The sequence below is a fragment of the Ascidiella aspersa genome, chromosome 8, assembly GCF_963924565.1.
Source record: "Ascidiella aspersa chromosome 8, kaAscAspe10.2, whole genome shotgun sequence".
NCBI classification, from domain to species: Eukaryota; Metazoa; Chordata; class Ascidiacea; order Phlebobranchia; family Ascidiidae; genus Ascidiella; species Ascidiella aspersa.
In genome coordinates, this window is record NC_139454.1 from 19,818,857 (window position 1) to 19,846,817 (window position 27,961).

The window sequence follows — 27,961 nt, forward strand, 5'->3', positions numbered from 1 at the left end:
TCCAAATTTGCTTTAATTAATTGGAAATGTTGAAATAGATGCTATTCCTCCTTAAATAGAGCTAAAACAAAACTTTTGTGTGCATTTGTTATAGCTTTGAATTCGATTAAAACTCTTTATGAATCAGTACTGGGTAACATTTTGGAACAGTGGCTCAAAACATTTATTAAGTTAAAAAACTGGTGAAATACTTAATAATAAGTTGGTATCATTACTTATTTGTAATAGATATTGTGCTGTTCCTTTTGTAACTTATTTTGTTTTGAAATTGGTGTCATCCCGAATTGTGCGAAAAGCAAAGGGGTATGGTTTGTAAAAAGTAAAAACAAAACGGTTGTAAAATAAGCTGAAACACTTTTAAATCTAAAGAATCTCCAGCAGACAATAAAACATAAAAGAAAGATTCCTGCTTTCGAACAGTTAATATTTGGATGTTTATAAAATTTGGTATAAAACATTATATAATTTCTACAAATTCTACAGAAATAGTAATAATCGAAAACATTTGTATGTCAAACTTTAAGAAATGATTTTATTTTTTTTAATTATTGTTTTTGTTGTTTTCAATTTAAACAAATTTAAACATCAGTTGTAAAATATTTTGACAGACGACCGCCGAGGTCCGAGTCCATCTCGCCTTTCAACCTCTCGACTTCAGGCTCCTGCTTCTGTGCAAAGAAATAAGACAAGTCAATCTCGATTGTCTGTTGCGCCCCCTGCAGCCCCGGCGGCACCGGAACCACCGGCTCCGGAACCTGAACCAGAACCCAAGGTGGAACCGCCGGCACATGCCTCTTCAGTTTTAGGGTTTGTTTTTATGTTAAAATATTTTGTATTGAAATTTAAAAGCCCGTTTTTTCAGGGGAAACTGCAGTTGAAAATTTAAAAATTTGAAAAAATATAAAATTTTAAAATTAAAACAAAAAATCTAAAAAAATTTATAATTTAAAAAAATAACTTGAAAGTTAAATAATTTTTTTTTCATGTTGGCTATTGCATGTTACCTAATTGGATTTTAACTTTAATTGAAAACTTACCAGGCTATATTTACATACTATTGCAAAAGAATTAAATGAGATAACATTTAACAAACAAATTATTATTATATAATACCTTTTATGTAGTAGGTTTATGTATATACTGTAAACTGTTAATTGAGCAAAAAAAATTATAAATTTGGCGTAAATAATTAAATGTACAGTCTTGTTGAAAATCCTTTGCATGTATCTTTATTTATTTTCAACAACTTTGTTACTAAAATTTGGCCTTTTTCTTGCATTTCATTTAAAAAATTTTTTTTTCGAAATTGAGTTTTTGTTTTGTTCACATTTCTTTGCTCCTCAGATCTTCAGGTCTGTCGGCTGGATTGTCACTTCTCGAAATCGAATCGATGAAAGCTCAAATCAAAGAGTGGAAGGAAAAATATGAAACTATTCGCATTAAAAGACAGGTAAGGCTGTCCAATTTCATTTGCTTTGAACCTTTCTCTGAAAACCAACTTTTGTGTTGTGTATTTACCTACTTAAAAACAAAGAATTAAATATTCATTTCTGGAAATACCATGGTAATAAAAAGATTCATACCAAGGTTCAAAAAGCAGCTGACTAACATTTGTATTAATCTATCACGTGTTAAAAATTAAATTGTTTATTTTTGGTTACTGCTTTTACTTGGGTATAAATTAGCTGTTATAATCTTTAACTGTTGTTTCTTGTTCAATTTACTTAATGTAGTTATAGGGTTGGTTTGCATAGAGATTTTCCCATTGATTACATCATCTTTAAAAGTGATATATGAGAGATAAAGCATCGATTTAAAAATAGGAATAATTAAACGAATAAAAATAAAATAAATGAGTTTTTTCACATGGTGATGTGTTATTCTGTAGCTAAGGCTTTAACTAAAAAATTTACCAGCTGTAGTTTAATACTGCTCAGCTTAATAATTATTTTTGTTAAAAATATAATTGTCATATAGGCTTTTTATCCATTTTAATGCAGGGCAATTAGATATGCTTTACTTGTAATCTTAATACTGAATATACAAAGTTGTATATTCTGTTTTATCGCATTGAATGTGCAGGACAATTTCCAACATTTTAAGGCTCACTGCACCCACCTGAAATAATAAACTTGTGGCAATCCAATTATTTTTTTGTTTGTTAAAGTGGTTTTGTGTAATGCCGCTTTAATTGTTGTAAAATATAAATTGATCCTTTGTACTCTAACGAAGTTGTTTTAAAAAGCTTACCAAAAGAGCAAAAATCTGATTTAAAAATCCCAAATACCTAATTGCCACCCTTGAGCATTAAAAGTTAAAACAGCAGACTAGAGTGCATCGGCTCCCAGGTTGGGAACCACTGGTGTAGGGGATAAAATCTGTATTGGAAAACTGCTAAGCTTTATATTGATGTAATAATAATATCAAAGCCCATACAGAAGTAGGTATCATTTTGAACGTTTCGAATAAGTCTTTATTCATTTTCAACATAGAGAGAATCTCTCTATATGGGCTTTGATATTCTTATTACGTCTTACTACAACCTCCAACCATTATGCTCCAAAGTTTATATTGATTGTTGTTTGAAAAAAATTGTAATCTTACTAAACTATAGAAAAATATACACTCATTAGGTATGTAGATAACTAAGTATAGAACTTCGAAAGAATACTTTGATTATTAGGTATGTAGATGATAGAAAGTGGTAATCATTCCGCTGTGCATTTTGCTTTTGCAATTTCACATCCTTTTTATGTTTACTCGGGCCGAAGTGATTAAAAACAAGGTTACAAGCAGGGCTTAAAGTTTTTTGTCAATTTATCTTTGGTGCAATTTCTTTGCTGTTTATAGGAAGATCGCGGCAAATTGAAGGAAGTTGAAAAGATGAGGATTCACAACCAACAACTGGGAGAAACCAAACAGAGACTGTCAGATCAGATTCAAGAACAAGCAAAGCAAATTAGAGATGCCAAGAAGGTCCGGGCTCAAGCATTTTATTTTACTTGAAATTTGATTTTGTCAAAAATGAAATTTGATTTTGTAAAAAATTTTAAAACTTTCTAAACGTGAAAAATTGAAAAAAAACTTATTTAATTGTGACATTTTTAAACAAAATATTGTGTGATTTATGCTTTTTTTAATTTGTTATTATTAATCAATATTATGAAATACCGAACAAATCCAGCCATTTTCGTTTCGTTTCAACTGGAGATTTTTTTCCAAGATTTTGTTCTTTCATTTTTAAATCTTGCTAGAAGAACTGTTTTTAAAAGTCTTGCACCAGTATTTCTCAATTTAAAAGAATAAAAATAATATGAGTTAATTTTTTAATTTTCCTCAGCAAATATAAGAGTTAGATATATTGCATAGTTATTTCAAAATTGCTTTACTTTTAGGGATTAAAGTTTTCTTTTTATAAACATAATGCACTCAGTTTAAAGTGTGTTTATTAAGTTTTTCTTTTTTATCCAATGAAAGTTTGGTTCTTCATATTTACATTATCTTGGTAGCTTTGTTTTGTATTTTGTTGATGGACTGATATTGTCAAATGTTACAGAAAAATATATTTCTCTGAAATATCTCATAAAATGACTTTAATCCAGAACATTTTAACTTATTTGTTTGCAGGAATTGGAAGAAGCAGTTGAGTCAAAGGAGCGTTATGTGGAAGAAATGTCAGATGTTCATGAAACCATTGAAATGGCAACTTTGGATAAAGAAATGGCCGAAGAAAAATCGGATTTGCTACAAAAAGAGGTTTTCTATACCTATCATGTCATTTTATCTGGTTTCTCATAAGACTAAAAAAAATCAATATTCCTCAAAGAATTGCTGATCATAGTTTATTTCCTTGAATGTTTGATTACACAAAAATGTATACCATCTCGCAAGTTTGACCAAATTTTCTTGCAAAGCATATGTTTCTGTATTCCAGTGGTCCCCAACCATTTGAGTGCTAATTTAACTTGAAAGAACTTAATGAATAAAAAACAACTAAAAAATTAACTTAGGATCTACAATCCAAAGTTGTGACTGGTAAGTGGTAATCAAAATATATGGATAAACAATACTAGAATAAGGTGAAAATTTACATGCAAAAAATAGTAAATCTTAAACAATGATTTAAAGCGGAGTCAGTTAAAAATAACCTAAATCCGAGTCCTGACCAAATGTGCCGATTTTACCGAGTCCCGAGTCTGGCTCCGACGTATATCATGCATTTCACCAACCTACGTAACTAAATAAAGTGGATATTCAGCAATCCACCCACAGGGGTGTCATATAATTTATTTATCCACACAAACGCGTGGTTGGAAAATATTGACAATTCGCTATTCCATGTTGACAATTTACAGTTTGCTGATCAGTTTCAAAATTTAGTACTGCGCATGCGCAGGTCGAACTTGAGACTCTGGTAGTAATACACAGTCATACAAGAGTCCAGGGTCACACATCCGCCGTTTAATAATATTCGCAAAACTATTCGCACCGAATTATAAAATCACCCCTTTTCGATAACTTCCTATAGGCCTGGAGTGGAGAGGGTAGTCAATAATACTATCACTGGGATTAATTGACCCAAGTAATTACCCTGACAACAACATTAAACCCATGAACCATGGGTTTTTAACTGGCCACAGAACATTTGGAAAAATTGTTCAGTTGGTGAAAATTTTAGTTTTATTTGTTTAATTCTTCAGTTCGTTTTACAGTTCACTCTCAAGCTTCGCATTAACAGTTGCGTTATGTGTTGGTTATTATAAAATATTCTTCTTTTTTCACATTTTTAAGTTTTTATTGATTTCTTACACATTTCAGTTATGTAACCAATTTAAGCAGAACTTCAAGAAGTGAACCACGGAACATTTTCGAAACAAAAGTGGAACACGATCATAAAAAAGGTTAAAAGCCCCGGCATTAAAAGTTTTTGACAAATATACACTTCAACGTAAAACAACAAAAAAACAACAACAATTCCTTCAAACAATTAACAGGCTCGCCCAAGCCCACCTATAAGGTAGCCGTTTATAACCTTGTATTATATTTTTTAGGTTGAGATGCTCAACGAACGTGTGGAGGAACTACAGACCGACCTCGATATCATTAAAGCTGAGATAGAGGATAAGGGTGAAGATGGGGCGGTGACAAGTTACCAGGTCAAGCAATTGGAAGAACAGAACAACCGACTCAAAGACGCACTTATAAGGTGGAAACTTTTATCTTAAACGGGTGGAGACAAATGCAGTGTTCTAAACAAGTCATTTTGAAAAAGTGTTGTAATGACTTAAGTCAAGTCATTGAATGACTTTATTTAGGTCATGCACTCAAAATTACTTGACTTGACTGGAGTCTTTTGAACGAATGACTTGACCTGACTGAATTTTGAACTAATGACTTAACTTGGACTTGAGTCATTTTGTCAAATACCTTGGGTTAAAATTAAGTGTTTTCGTTAAACATTTTTTAGAAAATTGGCTTATTTGTCTCAATTTTTGTACAGACAACAATTTTCATGCTGTATATAGCGTGTTTGTTATTTTTAGTTGAGTCATTGCTTATAATCGGACGAATTAACCAATTTTAATAATTAATTTAACGTTTTATTTTTATATCAATGACTTGACTTGAAGTTGACAAGTCAAGTCCCAGTCAAAGTCCAAGTCATCAGTTGCCCAAGTCAAGTCATTATTAGAGCATGTCATCTTTAAGTGAAGTCACTCCTGTTAAATTTATAAGTGATAAAACGTTAAATTGGTAAACCCTTCCGATTATTATGAGCAATATGTCAACTAAAAATAATTAAAAAATAGCATGTAGCATTGTAGCAATCTAATTGTGTTACGTGCTAAACTTGAGGTAAATAGCTCAATTTTATAATGCAATGTTAAATGAAAACACTTCATTTCAACTCACGTCCTTAGAACAGATTTATGCAATTTTTTGCGTACAAAAGCAGGCCGCAATTAATTATCTAATTATCTCTAGTGTAAAGGGTTGCAAGAAGTTTAAATAAACTAAAAGGGGCCATAGACTGGAAAAAATTAAAAAGTCCTCTTCCATTATTGGAAAGTGGGGTTTGTTTATTTTCTGTTTTTGCCAATAACAATATAAAATGTGCTGTTTATTTATGAGACGATTTTTTCTCTTAATTTTGGTTATTGGTCCGAGAAAAATAAACAAATATATTTTTTTATTTCAATGAATTTCAATACTTTTTTTAATTGGTTTTAACTTGTTTATTTTTTTACCCACCTGTTTTTATATTTCACAGTCCTTTTTTCCATTTTGAAATTTTAATTGATAATTTTTTTCGTATAGAATGCGGGATTTGTCCACGGCCGAAAAGGCAGAGTACCAAAACCTGGAGAAACAATTAGAAAAGAAAAACAAAGAACTCGCAGAAGTGACGAAAAAGAAGGAAAAGTTGGCATCTCAGTTGGAAAAAGTAAAATATCGTTTATTGTTTTGGCAAAAAAGACACCAACTGTCTATTTCAGGGGGTCTTAAACTTTTTGAAATCTATTTTTTTTTTGTTTCCTTGGACAAGGGTGGGCATAGAAATTTTCAGAAGTAAAGTCATCATAGAAGCGAACTTAAAAAGCTGTTTGCGGCCAAAACTTTTGTGGCATTACGTTGAGTCTAAATACACTTAAGCAGGGGCAAGGCATTTTTACCTAACATTTTTTTTAAATCATTTGTTTAATATGAAACCACAAAATTTAAATAAGCATTCATGGACCCCATAAAACTAATTTATGTACCACCGAGGGGTCGACGGTCCCTAGTTTAAGAATCCCGGTTATTTTTTGTTTCAAATCACTTTTTTGACTTTCCTCGCTCATGGATCATTGCGCTACAATCTGAGGGCCAATGTTAAATAAATGGAGAAGCCATAGCACCGTTGCCTGCTGCATCCCGTTCGTGAAACTAGTCTGTGATGAGGTTCGAACTCACGACCCACCAACTGCGCTACACAGGCTCAGAGGGGAGTGAGTCGAGAAACAACCATAGCACTATTGCTTTCTACATCCTGTTAATACAAGCCTGCTACAATGGAGTTCTAACGACCTCGGTCATACCGGGACCGCCGCTCTACCAACTGAGCTACACAGGGTCAGAGGGGAGCAAGTCGAGAAACAACCATATAGCACTGTTGCCTGCTGCATCCTGTTCGTAAAACTAGCCTGTGGTGAGGGGCCACCGCTCTATTTACAAGCTACCCAGCCAACGATGAACAAAGCATTTGTAGCACAATGGTAATTTTCAAATTTTCGGACCAATTTACTATGACCTTACCTCATGGCAACCCTGGTCCACGTGAATGAAAAGGTTAATCAGGGTAGCATAAAAAGTGTAAGAACTAGAGATGGGCCGATATATCGGTTTATCGTTAATATCGGCCGTAATCACGCTCCTACCGATATATCGGTATCAATAAATTAACGACGATATTTTTGCCGATATTTTGTTATGGAAATATTATTCCTAAATTTTTTATTTTCTCGCCAAAAAAAAAAATATTTTAGCATCATGCAATGTTAATATACAAAATAAGGGTTAAATAAGTGCGGGGGAGCTAGATAAACTTGAATGCTATTTGGATTTAAATTAATATAATTTATTACCATATCCCACTTTTCCAAAGGCGACAATTGATAGGCTAAAAAAATTGACACACAGAAAAATGTTGACACGCAGCATGAAAATTGACACATAGAATAAAAAAATTTACACACAGCAAAAAAAAATTGACACAAAGAACAAAAAAATGACACACGGAAAAAAAATTTGACACACCGAAAAAATTGACACAAAGAGAAAAAATACCATAACAGAAAAACAATTGACATACAGGCCGAGGCGACAGTTGATGAGTTGAAAGAACAAGTGGATGCTTCTCTTGCTGCAGAGGAGATGGTCGAAACTCTCACCGACAAGACTCTTCAGCAAGAAGAGAGGATTGCAGACATGGAGGAGCAAATACACGACTTGGTGAGTCCACATCAGTATATGATTGCTGCTGCCACAAAGGCTTGTATGTTTATTTTTATATAACTTCAATTGTCTTGAATTGATTTTACGTATTAAAAAACTTTAAAATACTTTTTTTTACAAAAATAAATAATTCTGTGCTATTTGCTTAGCCTAAGTTATTTGTTTTGAAAGTGCTGTTGCGAAACAAAAACTTATATGAAGAAACACGCTGTGGGAACTAATTTTAGGTCTTTTGAATAAACTTATTTTCAAAAAAAAAAATGTTCGGCAATACTGTTAGTTGATAATTTGTACTTGATGGATGTGGTATTACGGTTAATGCTAGACTCAATATTGGTCAAAAGCGCAAAATTTAGGTTGATGTATGTTACCACGCGTCACTTGCATAAACTAAAATATTTCAAAACCGATTTCGAAAATACAACAAAGTTTTTTTTATTAGGAATGTCCGATAACCGATAACTTGAACGAAAAGTATCGTGAATCGTGATCCGATCCAATACTAAATTACCTCATTACTATTTTCAACCGAGCATAATAGATGAAATTGGAACTTCCTATGGTTTTTTTACAGATTATTGGCCAAAATTTACTTAAGCACAAAATATTTGATTACCTTCAGTTGTTAATCTACTGTGTTTTGGATAATTATCAAGCAAGGTAGAAATCACTGCTTTGCTTCGCAAATCATTGCTAAACATTTTCACATTAATTTGATATCGGATCAGCACCGATATTGTCCTAGTATCGTACGAGTACCGATACTACCACTTCAGGGTATCGACTTTGATCCGATATCAAGTGGAAAATATCGATACTCGTCCGATTCTAGGCTGATATCGACTTCAATCTGATAATATGATATTAACTGAAATTTAGGTTTTGTAAGACGATATTTTCGAAATAAAGTTTTGTAAGACGATATTTTTGAAATTAAGTTTTGTAAGACGATTTTTTTGAAATTAAGTTTTAGAGACTTTTTTTTGAAATAATGTTTTGTAAGACGATCTTTTTGAAATTAGTTTTTGTAAGACGATTTTTTTTCAAAATAGGTTTTGTAAAACGTTAAGAATCCTACCGAACCGAAAACCTTTTTTCTCGTGCAAAAGGAATCGATAAACGAGATGAACGAAGAACTGCAGGAAAATGCTCGCGAAAACGAGCTGGAATTACGAGAAGAAGTTGATCTTATGCGAGCAAAAGCCCTCGAAGCTAACAGAAGGACAGAAGCAGCTAATGACGCGATGGGAGATTGCCAGGTTCGTCACAAGCTGTTTGCTCATTTGTTAAATGTGATTGATTATGACTTTCTAGGGTTTTGGCTATTAGATTTAATAGAGATTAATATTATTTAAATCAAATTTAGAATTAATATCAAAGCTCATACAGAAGTATGTTGCATTTTGTAAACGTTTTAAATGATCCTTAGGATAATGGCAGGTGGGTGTAGTAAGACGTGGTAAGAATATCATACACAGAAGAAGCATTTTGTGAAAGAAAATTCTTCGAAATGTTTACAAAATACTACCTACTTCTACATTTGTATCCGCTTTATATTCATTCTACGATTACCTAAATTGCGTTGTTTTTACAGTGCTTTCCAACAAAATCTAAAAAACATACCGTAGTTAAAAATATGGTCACTTAAATTAACCAAGTGCTCAACAAGTTACTTGTAGCTTACTCTTAACTCAGCTTTTGTTGGGTCTACGTCTAACAACAAGCTATTATCTTAAGATTAATTCGAAGCGTTCAACATGCTACATACTTTTTTATGGGCTTTGATATTTATTCTACGTCGTAACTACAGCCTCCAGTCATTACCTTAAGATTTATTAGAAACGTTCAAAATGCTGCCTACATCTGTATGTGCTTAGTTATTATTTCGACATCTAGCGACAACCTCCAGCCATTATGCTCAAATTTCATCCTATCTTCTTCCTCCAGGACACGATCCAGAAATTCCGGAGGTTGGTCCAAGAGCTTCAGGAGGCAAATGAGGAGCTGAGGTCCTCCCAGAGCGAACAGGAGAACCAGTCGGATGCAGAGAGCACTCCTCAACAACCCCCGGCCTTCAACTACCAGATTAAGATGGTTGAGACCAAGGTAAGGCTTCCTGGTAAAATGAGGTTTCAAATAATGTTCATAGCGACAGAAACAAATGCTTTTGGGCATAAGGTTGTAGTTTGATTTAAAATGAATATCAAAGCTCATAAAAAAGTAGGTTTTTATACCGTTAGAATATTTTGAACCTTTAGAATTAATCCTCAGATAATGGATTTTTGTTAGACGTCATTTTTTTCTTAAACGAAGTAATGATATCAAAGCCCATACAAAAGTAGGTAGCATTTTTAACGTTTTGAATTGATTACCATGTTGAAAATTAATATAAGATGTATTTAAACCGTTTAAAATGCTACCTACTTCTGTATGAACTTTGATGTTATTACATGGTTTGAGAAAAAAGTGTAGTATTGGTAAAAGTTCAAAAGCAAGCAGTAATTTTTTTAATGTGTTTGGAAAATATGCTAAAACATAGGCAATAGTTATTAACCATTTCTTTTTCATTGTCAAATGCTGTAGAATTATTAGAAATTTTTTTTTTTAAAAGTCACTCTTAAAAATTTTATCTCATTTTTGGCGGCTTTAAAAGAGTATTACGTTGCTCAATTGCTTGTATAGTTCGGGTAAACCTTGCGTATCAAAATTTTACCCTCTTTTCTGAATGCAAATCTGAACATACGCTGAATAGAGCGGTTTCAACCTTGGATGATAAACCAGAAATTTCGTGTTCCCAATGGTCAAATTTTTTGCAAGTTTTTTTATTCTTCGATAAATGGCATAATACGAAAATACTGCTACCTAAATCAGGGTCCCGAGTAGGGATGTTCAAAGTAGAATCCCAAGGTATTCTAGAATAATAGGTTTCGAATCTAGAATAACGAATCCAGAATAGCGAAATCTAGTATATTTTTATTAAATTATTTAATTTTGATTTTGTTTAAGGACGGGATTAATCTTAATCTACCCCACAGGGCCCACAATCACAGCAATAAATCGCCCAAACAATTTGCTAATATGTTTAACATTCTTAACAACTGTCATTTGAAGCAGTTCTGTAAACTGTAATATGTCAACTGTCCAGGTTGTTGCCAAAACTTATATTTTTGCTAATGGTGAGGACAATGAAACACTGCACACAGAAGTCCTAGGCAACTGAGTCCTGTGTTTTTAGGCATTGTTTGGTCTTAGTGCTTCTTTTTTGACTGACATGATCTGTTGTTGTTATGCAGTCAAATAATGTACTGCAAAGAATACAAAGTTACCATTGACTTAACGAATTCTTGACAATTACGCTGTGCATAACTGCATAACCCCGCTGAATATTGGCCTAAAGTTGACCTTAAGTAACCCTGTAGCGTATTTTGTGGACGGCCAGCACGTTTTACAACGTAATGCTACTTTTGCAACTTAACGCATTTAGGGAAATTGCGCACCAGACATTACAACTCCACACCAGACATTACACGTTAGTCGCTCGCCCAATAACGCTTGATTGACACCTAATTATTAGACGAACGTTATCGCGAAACGCGAAGTAATTGGTCGCCCGAAAATACGCTGACACTGCACTACCAGGTTACATTTAAAGCGAGCACTATAAATTGGTCGCCGCAGCGACAGGCCAACTTACCGCACGCGTTTGTGCAATTAGGCGCAAACAATCGGCGGTAAAACATTAAATTATATCGGTTTCAATTACCCGAAATAAAAGGCAGAATTGGATTCGAATCCAGATGGGACAAGGATTCGATATTCTACTTTGAACATCCCTAGTCCCGAGTTCGTCAGCGAAGACATTTAGGTACATCGAGTCAGCTGTCCCCCTGTTATGACGTCACGCAGATGTGAATCTTGTCCTTTTGACGTCATGCAACTCCACTTTTTGTGACGTCCTACAGCTTTTAAACGTTTTTCAGCCCTCCCCGTTAATGACTGGCGGTCGTTCGTCGGCTCTCTTGCTAAACGAAGCTCTCCGCCTCCGGAACACTGTTCGTCGTCACGACTCCCGTGAGGTCATACTTGTGACGTCATGAGTGTGTGCCGACGCGTAAACCGAGTCGGTTGTCGTAGTCACCACTTGCGGTGAATGTTGCTGTGCTGTGCGTTTGATATTTTTGCCACTTAATGGTTTTCCCGGCTTTATAAATATTTGTAACCTTAAAAAGATTGGAATTCCGAGGGTCGTGAGTTCAATTTCCGCCTTAGGCAGCTTGTCGGTCGGAGAGATGTTCTGGTTGCAAATATGTTTTTTTGTTAATATTTTATTGTCTTTGTCCCAGATGGGTCTTATTGGTGGTCCAACGTAAGTTTAGAAGTTTAACTTCGTCAGTATTTGAAAATAACCTAACCTCGTTGTTGGAAGAGATGCTTTAGATGTTTTTTTATTGTGTTTGTGTGACTTTTACTAGAATAGCTTTGTATTCGTTTTCAGTTATATAATTAGAAAATAATACGATTGCCAAATTACGCCTTCGGAATTTCAAGGTTTTGAAAAACTAATTATAACCAAAATGTCGAAAATATTTAGTAAGGCTTATAAGTTTGGTCACACTCACACAAGCAGAAAATAAGGCTTTGCAGGTTTTAAACAGACGAGAGCAAACCGAATCGTGTATCCCCCCAAACTTTAAAACAAAACCTTTTTTTACTAACATTTTTAACCAGTTTTAACAATTTTTTTTAACCAGTTTTACCAACATTTTTTTACCAGTTTTTACCAAGATTTTTTTAACCAGTTTTTACCAAGATTTTTTACACTGTTTTTACCAATATTTTTTAAACCAGATTTTACCAACATTTTTTTACCAGTTTTACCAACATTTTTTAAACCAGATTTTACCAACATTTTTTTACCAGTTTTGATCAATGTTTTTAACCAGTTTTTAACAACATTTTTTTAACCAGTTTTTACCAACATTTTTTGAACCAGTTTTTACCAACATTTTTTAAACCAGATTTTACCAACATTTTTAGACAGTCTTTACCAACATTTTTTAACCAGTTTGTACCAACATTATTATTTTTAACCAGATTTTTCCCAACATTTTTTCCAGTGTTTACCAACAATTTGTTACTCGAATACCCGCGTGTATATTCCTAACAGCCACTATAGAAAGTCGAATCGGCCAACGATAACGGCCCCTTATTAATACGAAACCCTTGCGTATGTTTCTCAACAGGCCACGGCCCGATCTATCGACCACGAAATGCGCAAGCTCGAAACCTCACAAGCGACCACCCACGCCAAACTGCTGCAGCTTTTTATGCCTGGAATGTTCACTCGGAGAGGCGGAGACGGCGACTGTATACAAGTAGTCTTGCTTGTCGACCGTATCTCGAAGAAGGCGGAGATCATTGGTAAGAGGTTGACCGGAAAAAAAAATTGGGCAACTTGTTTATTGCCTATAAAGTTGTTTAAATCAGGACTGCGAAGTCGGTTAAAATCAACTTGACAAAAAAGCCAAACAAGTAAAATCAAGTCCTTCTCCAGCTTTTGCCGATTTCGTCGATTCCCAAATCCGATCCCGATTCTACAGCCTGCTCTACAGCCTGTATAACATGGGTGGCAAACATTCACTATGTGCTATTCCACCTTTACGTATGACAATTTGTGGCCTTATCGATTCTAATTTGGTACGCTTGGGACTCGTAATCTGGCTTGAGTTTGTACCCACAGTGTAACCATGGTCATGAGTTCGCCACAGTCTAGTTTTAAGAACATAATGTATGCAACTGTGCTATGGTTGTTTCTCGATTTGCTCCCTTCTGAGCCTGTGTAGCTCAGTGGGTAGAGCGACAGTCAGCGCCGTTTCGGAGATCGTGTCACAGTGGTTTCTATATGTCAATAATTAATTATTCTGAACCTTTTCAGTAAGGCTACCCCTAAAGAAGAATTGAGTGGATTTTAAATACCCTTTTCATAATAATTGTACTTTGCAATAATTAACTAAGTAAACAAACGAAGCTAGGAATGGCCATTTGTATTTAGATCCACTTAAATATTTCAACAACCGAAAATATGACACAAACCAATATATATGTATTTCTACTTTGACCTGATGAAGCACGGTTGTGCGAAAGCTTGTCAAGATTAACTAAGTAAACAATACAATACAATTTGTCATTAAACAATTCCATTTTCTAGAATATAAGAGTACCATCTCCTATTCAATGTTTAAATATATCATCTTATATCATTATTATGTTATCTGCCCTCTATAAATTTACCTTTAGGTAAAGAATCAATAGACGTGTATTGTTAACCGTTTAAATTTGAAACCTTTCCATCTCAGCAAAACACGTGGCGGAGAAATTTGACGTCACGTCCACCAGTGATGCGGAACCCGATCTGATTGGCCCCCGCGGTGATCAGCTGACCTTCGCAACTGACGTCATCGCCAGCCTTACAGAGTTGCGGATTTTGCTCGACAGATATTGCGAGTAAGTCGGATGAAATTTCTCGAGATTTTTTTTTTTCAATTCTGAAGTAGTTACTCGTGATTAAACCAGCGCTTCTTAACCGGTGCGTCTCGGGCAGAAAAAATGTAGAAAAAATGTTTTTAAATATAAAGCGTATGTTTTTGTTAACATTTTACTCGTATGGCTTCGCCACTTCATCACACCGTTATTTAGAGGTAGAGCAACTATGAGGCCTATAAAATACAAAATTCAAGCTTTTCAAGAGAAATACAAATTTAACCAAAACAATTGAATAGTCTCGAATCTCATTTAGGTGCAATGTAGGTTATGTTTGAAAGCTTAGGAAGTGACGTTGTTTAACCAGTTAACTGTTCGTTATTTTGTATTTCATTGTATTTTTACTGTTTTGTGTTCGAATTATATTTCAAACACGTCAAGCGATCCAATTTATTCTTCGCAAAACGCTAACAGCTAAGTCTTGAGAAAACGAAAATTTACAAAATTGAATTTTTAAAACTTAAATACCCAAAATGCATGTTTAGCCTTCCGTATTGGTTCAAGATTCTAGAGTTCGATATCTTTTGGATCATTGAACATCTACAAATCTTTAAATGTTCATAAAACTGTGTTAAAAAAATATTTGGAACGATTGCGTTTTTTACGCTTTAGGTTCCGACGATTTCCCTTGAACAATCTAGTGTGAAAAACAACCTTATCACCGCTAACTACCTTGGCCGGGGTTCGAACACAGTTCTCACGATTTGCGATTCGGATTATCACGATTCCAAACTAACAAACATTTCCTGTCTATATACAATTAAACAAATAATCTTGGTTACACTATGCAGGGATCTGTAATGTAGCTTGAGAATGGATTACAAAGCCAAAAAGGTCGAGTAGATCGACATCATCTTGATTACGGCGTTTCGATACAAGCTTGTATCATCTTCAGTTAATATGTTCTGTAAGTGAAGATCAACTGAAGGTGACACAAGCTCGTATCAAAACGCCTTAATCAAGATGATGTCGATTTACTCGACCTTTTTGACTTTGCAATTCATAATTAATAACCTTGTTATTGGGAATATGCGACGGACCAAAAAAATGTTTGCGCGCGGGCCCTAGTTTCCTGAGCCTCGCGCTTTAAAACGTCATATTGTAGGGCTCTGGGACAATGTCCGGTGGAGCTCTTCCAGAAGATCGGCACCCTCTACTCTGAGATGGCGCCACACGAAAGGTTTCTGGACTTCTTGGCCGACCAACTGCGCAAAGACGCTCTTGACGAAACCACCAACACCGACCAGCTCGAAAAAGCCATTCAGTTTTTCCAAGTTAGTCTTGGACCGTGTATTTTTCGTGAATTGCCTAAAGCGACTGAAAGCTAGATATACGCACTCCTGGGAGTTTGTACTGGCCATTGGCCAACGGTAACAGCATACATTATATTGATAATTATCATCTGGTACACACGATGCCTTCGGAAAGGCAAGCCGAAATCACTCCGCCGAATTTAGTTAAAAAAATACTTACTAAAAAAACAAGACCTTCCTGGGATGTCCGATAATATCGGATCGGAGCCGATTTACGATATCAAGTGATGGTATCGGTACTCGTCCGATACTAGGCTGGTATCGATGCCGAACCGATATCATAATCCGCGCATTATAAATAGCCCTGGATAAAAATTGACATATTTTTATTTTGTTAATTCCGCCTATTTGGCCAAAGAAGTGAAATCATTTGGAATTGAACATATCTATTTTTACCGAAATATCGGGTATCGGTATCCGAATCAATACAAAAGATCGGACGAGCTCAAAAAACTGTCGTTTATCATATCGGTAGGAGAAAAAAGAACGGCTGATATTATCATTAAACCGATATATCATCGGTCTATGTCTATTGTCTATACCTTTAAATATCAGTATGACATAAAATTTAAAGTATTGGACATCCCAAAAGCCCCATCAAAAATGGCGTACATTTTCAAACGAGATTTTACTTCTCTAGCATCTCTTCACGGTTCACTTGAGCCAGGAGCAGTATGAGGGAAGTGTAATTCTCGAGCAAAACCTCGATCGTAACCGCACGCTCCTCTCATCCGTTTCAACCAACACGAAGAGGCTTCGGTCGTTTCTACAGGTTTGTTTTATTTTCGAATCCTCTGTGTCTGAACCAGAGGTTCCCAACCCTAGGGTTCCATTTCTAATGCCCAAGAGTGACGCGAGATATTTGGGAATCTTTAGGAAATTTGAACTCTTTTGATGCAACGCTTTGTGTGCGATTACAATAAAATTAAAATATATTTTCTGACATTCCAGTAAACCACTTGCAAAAATTCTAGTAAGGTTACAGCAATCTATTTTTTTTTCTAAGGGTGTCAGTAGGCCATATAAGGTTGGGAACCCGATGTTTTGCATTTACCTTAACACCGTGATTATTAACGTAAAATTAAAGTTTTTGCAAGGTTTTTACCTTGCAGCTTACTTGCACTAAAATTTTTGACCATGCGTTCCAAAGTCATTTGATAATATTTGTTTAAATTTAAATTAACTTTTTTAGCCCTTCTATTTTAACGTAATATTGTAAACCGAAAAACTATCGGAAAATCTATTGTTTAAATTTAAATTAACTTTTTTTAGCTCTTCTATTTTAACGTAATATTTTAAACCGAAAAACTCTCGGAAAAATTACATAAAACAGAAAAGGGGTTTTCATTAACTATGTATATTAAATATTTCTTGTTCGATAGCTTTTGTGAGTTAAAATCTCAAATTTTATTAACGGTTCAAACTTGATTGACGTCCCGAATTTGAGTGACAGGTCTAAATTTGATTGACCGTTAGAAATGGGATTGACAGGCCGAATTTGGCTGCCGGGCCAAGTTAGATTGGAAGGACTAAATTTGGTTGATGGGCCAAATTTGACTAACGGGGCAAATTTGATTGAGGTGTCGGTTTTGATTGACAGCTCGGCCAGGAAACCAGTGACGTGGCAATACTGCTGAAGGACATGGCGACCTCTAACGAGGACATCGTTCAATTTTGCAAGAAAATGAAAAGAAGAATGCCACAAGCCAATTCCACCGCCCGACTCATTCTTAACGACGAGGTACAGTTCGTTATTTTTGCTGTAATTTGTGTAAACTTGTAATTGGAAGCCACCAATAATGTGAAGGCATCTCAGCTTGTTCTACACAAGTGCACAGAGTTAGATATTATATTGATTAATAGCAAGTAACTTATTATAAATATAAAGCATCCTTAGATTTAGAATCAATAACATGGGGTTAATAATAAGTACATAGCAAACCAAAGTAAAGATACAAAGCTAGCACTCGGTATTTGAGCAACACTAGATGAATAGTCGCCACATTTACACAATCAGTCATTCATGAAACTAGTAATGCATAGAATGAAAGTAAAGGACAAATAAGTCAATTCAGGTAAGTGAAATCAACAATTGGATTTCGCATATTTAAAACTATAGAATATAATCAGTATTATTTTGCTTTAAAAATGCAGTTTAGTTGTCGTTTATCTTGTTATGAATACGAAAATGATAGAAGGTTGATTTTGATAAATAGTTTATCGCAGAATTTTTAATTAAAATTCTGCTGTTTGTGTTCTATAGCTTCAATGGCCTAACATTTCTGGTTACATCGTTAACCGTTTTACATTTGTTTGTTTTTTAATCAACGAATTAAATTTAGACGTTCTATGAAAAAACTAAAACATAGTTTGTACTTTCAAAATATTAAGTTTAAAATACAACAGAACAGAATATAGTCTTGTTTTGTTCCGCCGTAATTCAAATTTACTTTGTAATAAACTGACAATAAAAATTAAGTTTTATATATATACAAACCACACTACCAAGGACATAAAGAACTCACACATTCATAGGTAAAATAGCAGTTTATTTTAAACTTTTTCCAACGTAATATAAATCTATTTTGCATAAGTAATAAAATAACTTTGATTTCTGTTTATTACAGACCAGTACAGTCAGATTTTTTGAGTATTTTGAGTTTTTTTTTAGTAGTGAAATAAGAAATTTTATTTTAAATTAAAAACTATTGTTTAAAACTCCTAACTTAGGTGAAGTCCCGTCTGAAGAAGTGCTCCGACGAGCTTTCTTCGGTCCACCGAATTTCTCGCCACTGGGTGCGCACCTGCGCAAAAGGTCTTGGTCCCACTGACGTCACAAAGTTCACGGGGTCAAAGATGCACGAGTTTCTGACAGAGTCGGCCAAGGTGAGATAACTAAGTGTTAATAGGGGAACTTGCCGGGAAGTTTAACGATTGTTTAGCAACACCTGTGTGGTACTGGCCGTAAAAATATTATAATAACGTATAGCAACACTTCTTTGTACCATCCCGTAAAATGTTAAAAAATGGCAGCAACAGCATATTCATTAAAAAACGTTACCATGTGGTACTGGCCGGTAAAAAATAATGTTTAGCAACACTTCTGTGGTCCCAGCCCGTAAAATATTAAAAAAAATATTACCATGTGGTACTGGCCCGATATAAAAATTATTTTAGCAACACTTGTGTGGTACCAGGCCATAAATATTAAAAATTGTTTACCAACACTAATGTTGTACTGGCCGGTAAAAATAGTGTTTAGTAACACTTCTGTGGTACAGGCCGGGAAAATTGAAAAATATTTAGCAAAACTAGTGTGGTACTGGCCCGTAAAAATGTTTAAAAAAGTGTCTGGCAGCACTTGTGTTTTTATGACATTGAAAAGTTGTTCGTCAAAGTAATTACAAATCTGCCTCTAGATAACAAGTTACATATAAGTACAAAATATTTTTTTTCCAGGCTCTTGATTGCGCGTCACCGTTTGACGCCATTCGACTGTCGCTAGGCAACGTCATGGCAACAATGAACGGGATTGTGACGTCACTGCAAGAGGGTGAATACGACAGCAAGGAGACCGCCCCCAAGGTGGGTAAACTGGGGAAAAATATCTGTTAAAAACAAATAAACTAATTGTCATAAAATCGTCTACAAAGTATGGCTAAGTCTGATCTAAGCTTCAGTAATATTATATATCAACAAAAAGATATTTTTGCCAGATAAACAGTTGTGAAAAAAGACAAAAATATATGTTTTTTGCCAGAAAAATGGATTTTTGCCATATTAAGTGCTCCCTGGAAAAAAAGCTGCACTTGTTTAAACCTATTTTGCCAGGAGTAGTCTGGAAATACTGACTATAACAAAACACGTGATTTGTGTAAATTTTAATTCATTATTTTTAAAGGAGTGCGCCACACGAACAAATAAATCAAATAATTATGCAGATAAAAAAAATGCAGAACCCATGGTCTAAAATTTTAAATTTTGTCCATCACTGCTACCTTGACGTCTACATAAAAAGTAAAACTTGAAAGTGTTAAATATCCGAAAAAACAGACCGTTACTTAACGTCCTAGTAACCCTGCATTTACGCTTTGCATAGGCGCCGAACGTGGGTGTGCAGAGCGTTTTTAGACGCCCTGGATTGCTCGTAGGGCGTCGAAACGCCCTGGAATTCGACCAATTTTTTATTAAATGTGCAAAATAATTTTTGTTGCACGGTCATAGTTAAAGTGTTTAAAATGTCCTTAACAACCATGTATAGACACGATACCATAAAATCCCCAAGCTTTGTTTTTTATGTTTTATGCAATTTATTTTTAATTGTTGTTAAGTTTAGCCCAAAGGTGCGAAAATAAGTTTTTTTAAAGGCGAAATGCATGGCTCAGTGATAACAGGCGAAAGCTGTTATCAAAGAACTCACCTTTTTGGAATTTTGAAATTTCGGCGCCTATGGGGCCTGGCTATTGCTTTTTTTTACCCGCGTTTACGTTTTGGCCATTGCTTCAATTTCAGATTCAAAACCCGGTTGAAAAGCGAGCAAAGGTGGTTAAAGCTGAAATGTTGGATTCCGAAGGTTTGACTTCGAAGCTGGACGAAAAGGACTCGGCCATTGTGGAAATGCAAAAAAGCCTGAAAAGCAAAACTGAAGACTTGTCCGAAGCTAAGATTCGAATTGGTTCGTATGCGCTGCTCACAATCAGCTGGTTTTTTTTATTTTAAAATCGCACACAGTTCAATGCTAGGATGTGTTGTTTCCTATGTCTTGAATGTAGATGTCGTGTTTCTTTTTACACGGTCGGCAAGTCTTTGAATCTTTAAAAGTACATACATAAAAACATACACAAAAAACAATTACATAAAAATTCTCCTGTGTTTTTCTAAAAGTTTAAGATTTTTTTTATCCAGATTAAATTATGTATTTGGAAACTGATGTTAATAACAATTAAAAACAAATTTTCTCTATTGTGTTGATTAATGAATTTATGCTGTTTTGTTTGACAATTTTATTTCAAAAATCGTTAAGCGCTTCAATTTTAGTTCTTGAAAAACTGAAAATTTATTTTTGAAATAATTTTTAGAAATTTGTGTGGCAAACCTGATTGAACAAATCATCAACGAATAACTGTATTAAACAAATAGTGACATACAAACGATTGTTTGCCTTCTGACGTTAGTAGACATTTTGTAGAACCAGTTTGTAATTAAAAAAAGACTACAAAGGGCAAAATTTGTATTCTATATTAAAAATAAATAAAAAAGGCGAAATTTGTATTTCAAAAAATTAAAAAAAAAACTGAAAAAGAGGCAATATTTGTATTTAAATAAAAATTAAAAAAAAAAACTAAAAAAGGCAAAAAATTGTATTTCAAAACAAAAACGGCAAATTTGTATTAAAAAAAATGAAAAAATAGGGGGGGTGGTGGGCACAAAGTGGTAAAAGCCTATGGAGGGATCACTACTCATGAAAGGTTACCGAGCACTACATAGCATTAGTCTAACGGCCATATATTATACACCTTATTATTTCTGACGAGCATTGCACCAGGCATTAGCCTATAAAGCCGACATCTTATACCTCTTCCTATTTCTACAAAGCGTTGTACGTTTCAGGAATGTTGGATCGAAAAGTCGAAAAAGCTTTGAGGGAAGGAAACGAAAAATCGAGCCACGTGCAACAAAAACTCGACACACTTACTGAGGATATTAAGAAAAAAGAAAAGTGAGTTTGTGTAGTGTTTATTTAAAACTATTATAAATTAATAATTAAGTGTTTTTTTTTGTATTTTTATTAAATTATTATTATTTTTTGGGGTTGGAAACATTTCATAAATTTTATACTTTTTTTTTTTTTTATTTGTTGTATCTTTAAAAAAATTACATATATTTTCACTTTTTTTCTTCCACTGAATTTCACTTTCACTGAACGGCTTTGTAATATTAAGTTTGGTAGGGGTAACAGAATAATATTTGGTTCTTCGTGAATACAAACTGGCAAATTCAACAAAAACTCCTTTTGACAAAACAGTGGGAAAATTACACGTTACGGCGCGTTTTTTCTAGTTTCCTTTTATAAATTTTAACTTAAAATTTTCAAGCCACAATTCTTTCGCTATAAACTTTGACTCGGGTTTCTAACGCAAGATTTTGCGGGATAATTTTCTACTTTAGTAATTTTCCATTTAATATTTTGTACTCTTAATTTACTACTCATAAATTTTCAACTTTTTATGTTCTTGTAATTTTTACTCACTCATAATGTTTTACTATATAAATTTGAACTTTATATATTCTACTCAGAATTTTATACTCTTATAAGTTTCAACTTAATTTTTTCTACTCGTATTGTTTTTAACTCGTTTAATGCCTAACTCAATTATTTTCTACTTATTAATAGAGAATACGACGACACACTGGACGCTCTGCAGAACGACATTGACCAACTCGAGTTGGAGAAGGCCGAGTTAAAACAGCGACTCGCCCAACTCGCCAAGAAGGACGTGTTTTCCAAACTCGGCATGAAACCGAGTGGACTCGGCGCCGCGAAACCCGGGACAGCCGCTGGAATCGCGTCAATGCTAACCACTCCTGCCGCACAAGGTACAACGAGTTCGCGAGTAGAAAGTTAAATTTAACTATAGAAATTAGACTTTGCGTGTAGAAATTATTTGAGTTTGCGAGTAGAAATTGCATTTGCGAGTAAAAATTAGAGTTTGATTCTAGAAATTAGAGTTTGTGAGTAGAAATTGCATTTTGCTGATAAAAATCAGAGTTTGATTCTAGAAATTAGAGTTTGTGAGTAGAAATTGCATTTTGCTGATAAAAATCAGAGTTTGATTCTAGAAATTAGAGTTTCATGTAAAAATTAGAGTTTGCGAGTATAAATTTGAAACTAAAAGTAAAGCTAGAAAGACGACTAGCCTGTGGTGAGGTTCGAATTTACTACCTCGGTTATATCGGGACCGTCGCTCTACCAACTGAGCTACACAGGCTCAGATTGGAGCAAGTCGAGAAACAACCATACGCCAATTAATTTTTGCGATATGTACATACATTTTTCCACAAAAACAATATACCAGAAGTAATACCCAATTTTGCTAGATCGCTATAATTAACCCACAATTGAATAAGTTTTCTAAATGCGTATTAAAGCCCAAGCATTATTTAACTTTTGACCAAGGAAATTTCCCAGGCCGAATACTTTTGACGTACCACTTGCAATATAACGATTGGTGCTTTAGTTATGCGTATGATCTTTGTACATCGATTGAAATTAATCTTCGCTATACAGCTTCTATCACCGATTCGCCTCTGCTGACTCAGCAAATCCGTTCCTTGCAAGTCATGCTACGTCACAAGAGTGTTGAATGCAGTCGATTGAGCGGCGAGAAAATGATAAAGACCTTAAAGGTTTGTTTTGTAACGTTAAACGTGTAACTGAATTGTAAAACAACATTGAAAAAATCAACAGGATAACGTTGCTATAAGCATATTTAGCTAAAAACTGAATGTTTGTTGTCTGGGCTTTATCTGTTCTGAAAAAGCTTGGCGGTCAACTATTTTCTTATCTTAATTTATAATTTGTCGTCAAAGATTAATATACAGGGTCGCAACAAATTCTTTGAATTTTTAAAATTAGTTTACGTATCTAAAAAAGTTTTGCTGTTTTTAATTGTGTCGACCATGGCACTTATACTGTATATTCAAAAATCGTCCAGCGATCCAATTTTAGATCTTTAAAAAACCTACAAAATTTTCTTTGGAAAGTCTTTCAATGAATTTGAATTTTTTTCATAACATTTTGTAGAAAACGTGTAAAATTCAATAGTATAAAGAAAAGTGTTAGGAGGTTATAATAGACGTAGAAGGAATATTGAAGCCTATATAGAAAAGGGTAACATTTTGAACGTTTCGAATATCTGTTTTGCAACATAGATGTTAAAAATGCGTAAAAAGTATTCGAAACGTTCAAAATGATACCTACTTCTGTAAGGGCTTTGATCAAAGCGTAAAATCGAAAGATTGGCTAAATTGTGTTATTACGTCAGGCGCTGACCCCGATTCGCGTCGCTTCACTGGGTCCGAGCAAAATCTCGGAGGAGCGCGTCAAATTACGTCATGAGCTACGTCATCTCTCGGTCACGCTTGAGCAACTGGCGATCCCAGCAGTTATTGACCTGAGCAAACGAAAAGCAGGTTTGGAAATATAAACTTTAAGCTGTTTAATTTGAGGCTCATTCTGTTGGACTTGGGGCTTGTGCTGCTTGTTAAGTCGAACAGTGAGCTTGCTAAAGCGCATTGTGATGTAAGTGCTTTATGACCTATATAATTGTGTAAGCATTCTATTACTTGCTGTCAAAGGTCATTGAGCACATGGCGCCTTGATATTGTAGTTTTCCTTATGGTGTTACTACCTTGTTGCGGTAGGAGCTCATATTGTTAGTTACTTGTTAAAAAATCTTTTTAAATGTCTTTGTATTTTTTTTTTTTTTTTTTATAACATTTTGAGGCGAACCTGTAATATTCGTACAAAAGTAGACGTTTTTTTTGTATTTGGAAAGCGTCGTTAAATTAAATATTTTTAAACTATTTTTTATTGTTCACCATGGCATTTTGGTATTTGAATTATATTAAAAAAAACGTCCAATTATCAAATTTTAGGTCTTTGGAAAACACTGAACACCAAAAGTTATTTGACGAAACCCTTATTTCTGTAACTGATACAAATCTTAGTGATTCTTGTGTTTCTAAGTTTTTTAAATATTTTTTGGGGGCCTTGAGCAAATGTTTTTGCGCTTCGTATGAACAAGTCAATGACAAATCTGTCAAAACTAAGTTTGGTGCCATTAAACGGTTTAGGCGCTGTGCTTTTCAGGCCAGTTTATTTTTGCTTTAAAAAATCAGATAAGGCATGGTTCCCAATTATTGAATCGGCTTCCTAGGGCATTGGGCCCCTCGGTTGGGGACCACTGACAAAATTAATAAAAATAAATACAAACCAAACCCAACATATAACCCAAGTGTTACCCCTCGCCCCAGGCCCTTACCCCAGCGGTAGCGCGTCTCCGATAGAACAACTGAAACAGCGCAAGTGGGCTGCCAGAGTGGCTCAAGAAAAGCTGATGACACTCCAGCTCAAATCGCAACAACTCCTCGCTAAAGAGGGAAGGAGCCAAGTGCAGGCCAACTTTGCAGCCTTTCCATCGCCACAATACGTGCAGGTAGGTTGACGTGTTGGAACACTCGGTCAAATTTGGACCTTATCTGTTTCAATCTTTAACTGTTTAGAAAAAACAGGTAAAACATAAAATCATTTCTTAAATTGTAACAGAAATATGTATTTGTGAATTCTTTCGAATTAAGAAACTGATGATGCCTTATGGGCGAAATATATATTTCTGTTAAAATTTAAAAAAGGATTTTATGTTTTACCTGTTTTTATAAACAGTTTAAGATTATCTGAGGCGAAAACAAGAATCTTTATTTTACATTTTATTGTCTGCGGAAGATTCCTTACTACCTAAAATGTTTCAGCTTACCTGTTTATTTATTTACTTTACAATGCGATTTGATGAATTTTCATTTGGCAAACAATTTCTGCTGTTCATTGAAAACCCCTTTCTAGTAACGGACATTACAGAATTCGTTGAAACACTAGGTTATAGGATCAGCACTCATTGGTAAAACATCAAATTCAAATGACACCATTACTATAATCTCATGAAAAGTATTTTGACATTTGAATGTGCGATGGTAGTGTTGTTCAGGTAGACAAAATTCGCTTTAACGTTAGAGACTTACGTGTGTCCTGTGGAATCTGTACTTAATTTTGGGTATATTGGTAACAACGCGGTAAAATCATCTTCACTTTCTAAAAACGAGGGATGGATACGCTTCAGCAAAAAAAATAAGAGTTGTTGTACAATGTACAACATATGCATGTGTGAGTGTGTTGTGTGCGTATCTATCCCTCTTTTGATTGTGTAAAATTCGTGAAAAGTTTTCCAAGGACATATCCCGTTCGATTCAATTTATGTTTCAAAAAAACGTCTGATCGTCATTTTTACAACAAAAACTCGATTTATTTTTTACAGAGTTTAGAGCAAAGTACGCGACTGGTCGGATCTATTCAGTTGAACGCTCAACAGAAAGCCAGTCCCGAATCCACCGGCCAAGCTGTCATGGTCGACCATCAAAGTTTGCGAAAGATCCACAATTTAGCTTTGCAAGCTTGCTCCTAAACTGTGCGCTTACCACATCGGTATTTCCCTAACAAATTCCAGGACATTTTAAAAAATAACTTTTTGTTCACAGCTAGTGGTTTCGTTAATTCAAATTATCCAGGGTAATAAATCTATTTTGCACAAGGAAAAAATCTCTAAGATATAAACAGCTTTACAAAATAAATATCAGATTTATTTGACATTACTAACGTTAAATCCCTTATATAATATACCGCATGAATAATGTTTTTTCAAAGTCACTAATTCTTGTTATTGCTTGATATTGATACTAGTGCATGGGCGTAACAGTGTTATATCAAATAATTGTAGTACCTGGGTGTATCCTTATCGTCTATATTCAGCGGGGGGTTATTATTTCGCAACCATTATTAACCCCGACAGACACTCGAGGGCGTGACAACTAACCCTTGGTTATGAGCCAATTATTATATCGGATCGGCACCGATACCGCTTTAGTATCGGTCGTTCAGCGAAACTGGGACCTAGCAAAGATTCGTATCTCTAATTGCAAGTTCCATTTTCTTTAAAACGACCAGTTAAAGTTTTGAAGCTATTTACCTACAAGTACTTCACTACTTTCGTTCAAATTAAAATTGCTGTCTTTTTTGTTTGGTACAAATATTATGTTAGGTTGTATTTTTTGTTAGCATCGCCGCTTAGGAAGTAATTGTTTGTTCTGAAATGCATGACATCAAGTACGTTGAAATCGTTTTCAAACGACTTGGGAAGAATATCAAAGCCCATACAGAAGTATAACTAGAGTTATTCGAAATGTTTAAAATGCAACTTATGGGCGTGGATATTCTTACTACGTCTAACTACAACCTCCAGCCATTATGCTCCACAGTTTAGTTCACTTTGTGTTATTCTCGTGATATCTGTATTCTTGCTTCGTTGTTGTCATGCTATAGCTATAATAAATCAACTGCTCATATAACTGGGGTTTTAACATTTTTTGTAGTTTTAGACATCGCTTTTTTTTGTAGGATAGTCCTAGTGAAATGTACCAAGTGGTTGGACTTATTCATTCGTCTATAGAAGCACCGAAATGTAGTTTTAGCAAAATTGGCCGAAACGATTTACTCACGAAAAACGGACAATTAAAATAAACCCTAGATTTGTGTTTTATTAACCGAGGAGCGAATATTTACATCATTTTGAGATTTTTGCACGAGCTTTGCCATATATAAGGAAGTATTATCATTGATTTTAACTTAAAATTTTGGCAATATCTCCAATAACAGTCTAGTAATTTCTAGTTCTCATCCAAAACACCAACGTAGATTGTACTCTGCTAAAATCCGTCCTTATAAAAGACTTAAGTCATTTAATAGTGACTTGTCTTGGACTAGGACTTGACTTGTTATTTCTGCACAAGGCTGGACATAAAGTTGTTTAACAAATGACTTGACTGGGACTGGAATCATTTTAAAATGACTTTTTTACAATCCTGAAATAACTTGTTACCAAAAGCTATAAAGGCAATTTTTTCTTTAAATAGTAAACTTAACATTTGTTTATTTTCCAATGTACACAAAAAACTCTCTGACGTTTCGGAGATTTAAATATGTCAATACAGTTTCACTTGAAATTATGAATCATCGCTAGCGCAAGCTCAAAAAACATTAACATTTTCAATTTTGCTATAAAAAGCAAAATAATTTGTTTAGCTATGCGGGTGCAAACGTCTATGACGTGCTTCGTAACTATATATAGCTTGGTTTATTGCATTTTTACCTCGGGTAAGTCGTTTTGCGTGTTAAGTGGGTGCACCGCGGGAGGATAGAATCCCAATTAAACACCCTTTGTATAGGTCTACTGAATAAATCGATTTTTCGTGCCTTTATTAATCTAAAAATAAAACAAATCTTA

The 27,961-nt window shown here is 34.5% G+C and overlaps 1 protein-coding gene across 1 annotated transcript; it reads left to right on the forward strand.

Annotated features, from left to right (window-relative positions):
* The first annotated feature begins 118 nt into the window (after positions 1 to 118).
* LOC146136758 (dynactin subunit 1-like) lies at positions 119 to 26,875 on the forward strand. Its single transcript, XM_083396248.1, has 24 exons — positions 119 to 133; positions 609 to 772; positions 1,345 to 1,450; positions 2,851 to 2,976; positions 3,628 to 3,756; positions 5,052 to 5,206; positions 6,319 to 6,445; positions 7,855 to 7,992; positions 9,105 to 9,254; positions 9,943 to 10,101; positions 13,239 to 13,416; positions 14,352 to 14,499; positions 15,641 to 15,809; positions 16,489 to 16,620; positions 17,449 to 17,589; positions 18,579 to 18,734; positions 19,308 to 19,433; positions 20,361 to 20,523; positions 21,459 to 21,567; positions 22,243 to 22,445; positions 23,137 to 23,255; positions 23,894 to 24,041; positions 24,885 to 25,066; positions 25,940 to 26,875. Exons 1-24 carry the CDS (start codon positions 119 to 121, stop codon positions 26,084 to 26,086), a joined length of 3,390 nt encoding a protein of 1,129 aa, XP_083252374.1. The 3' UTR covers positions 26,087 to 26,875.
* Positions 26,876 to 27,961: the final 1,086 nt, after the last annotated feature.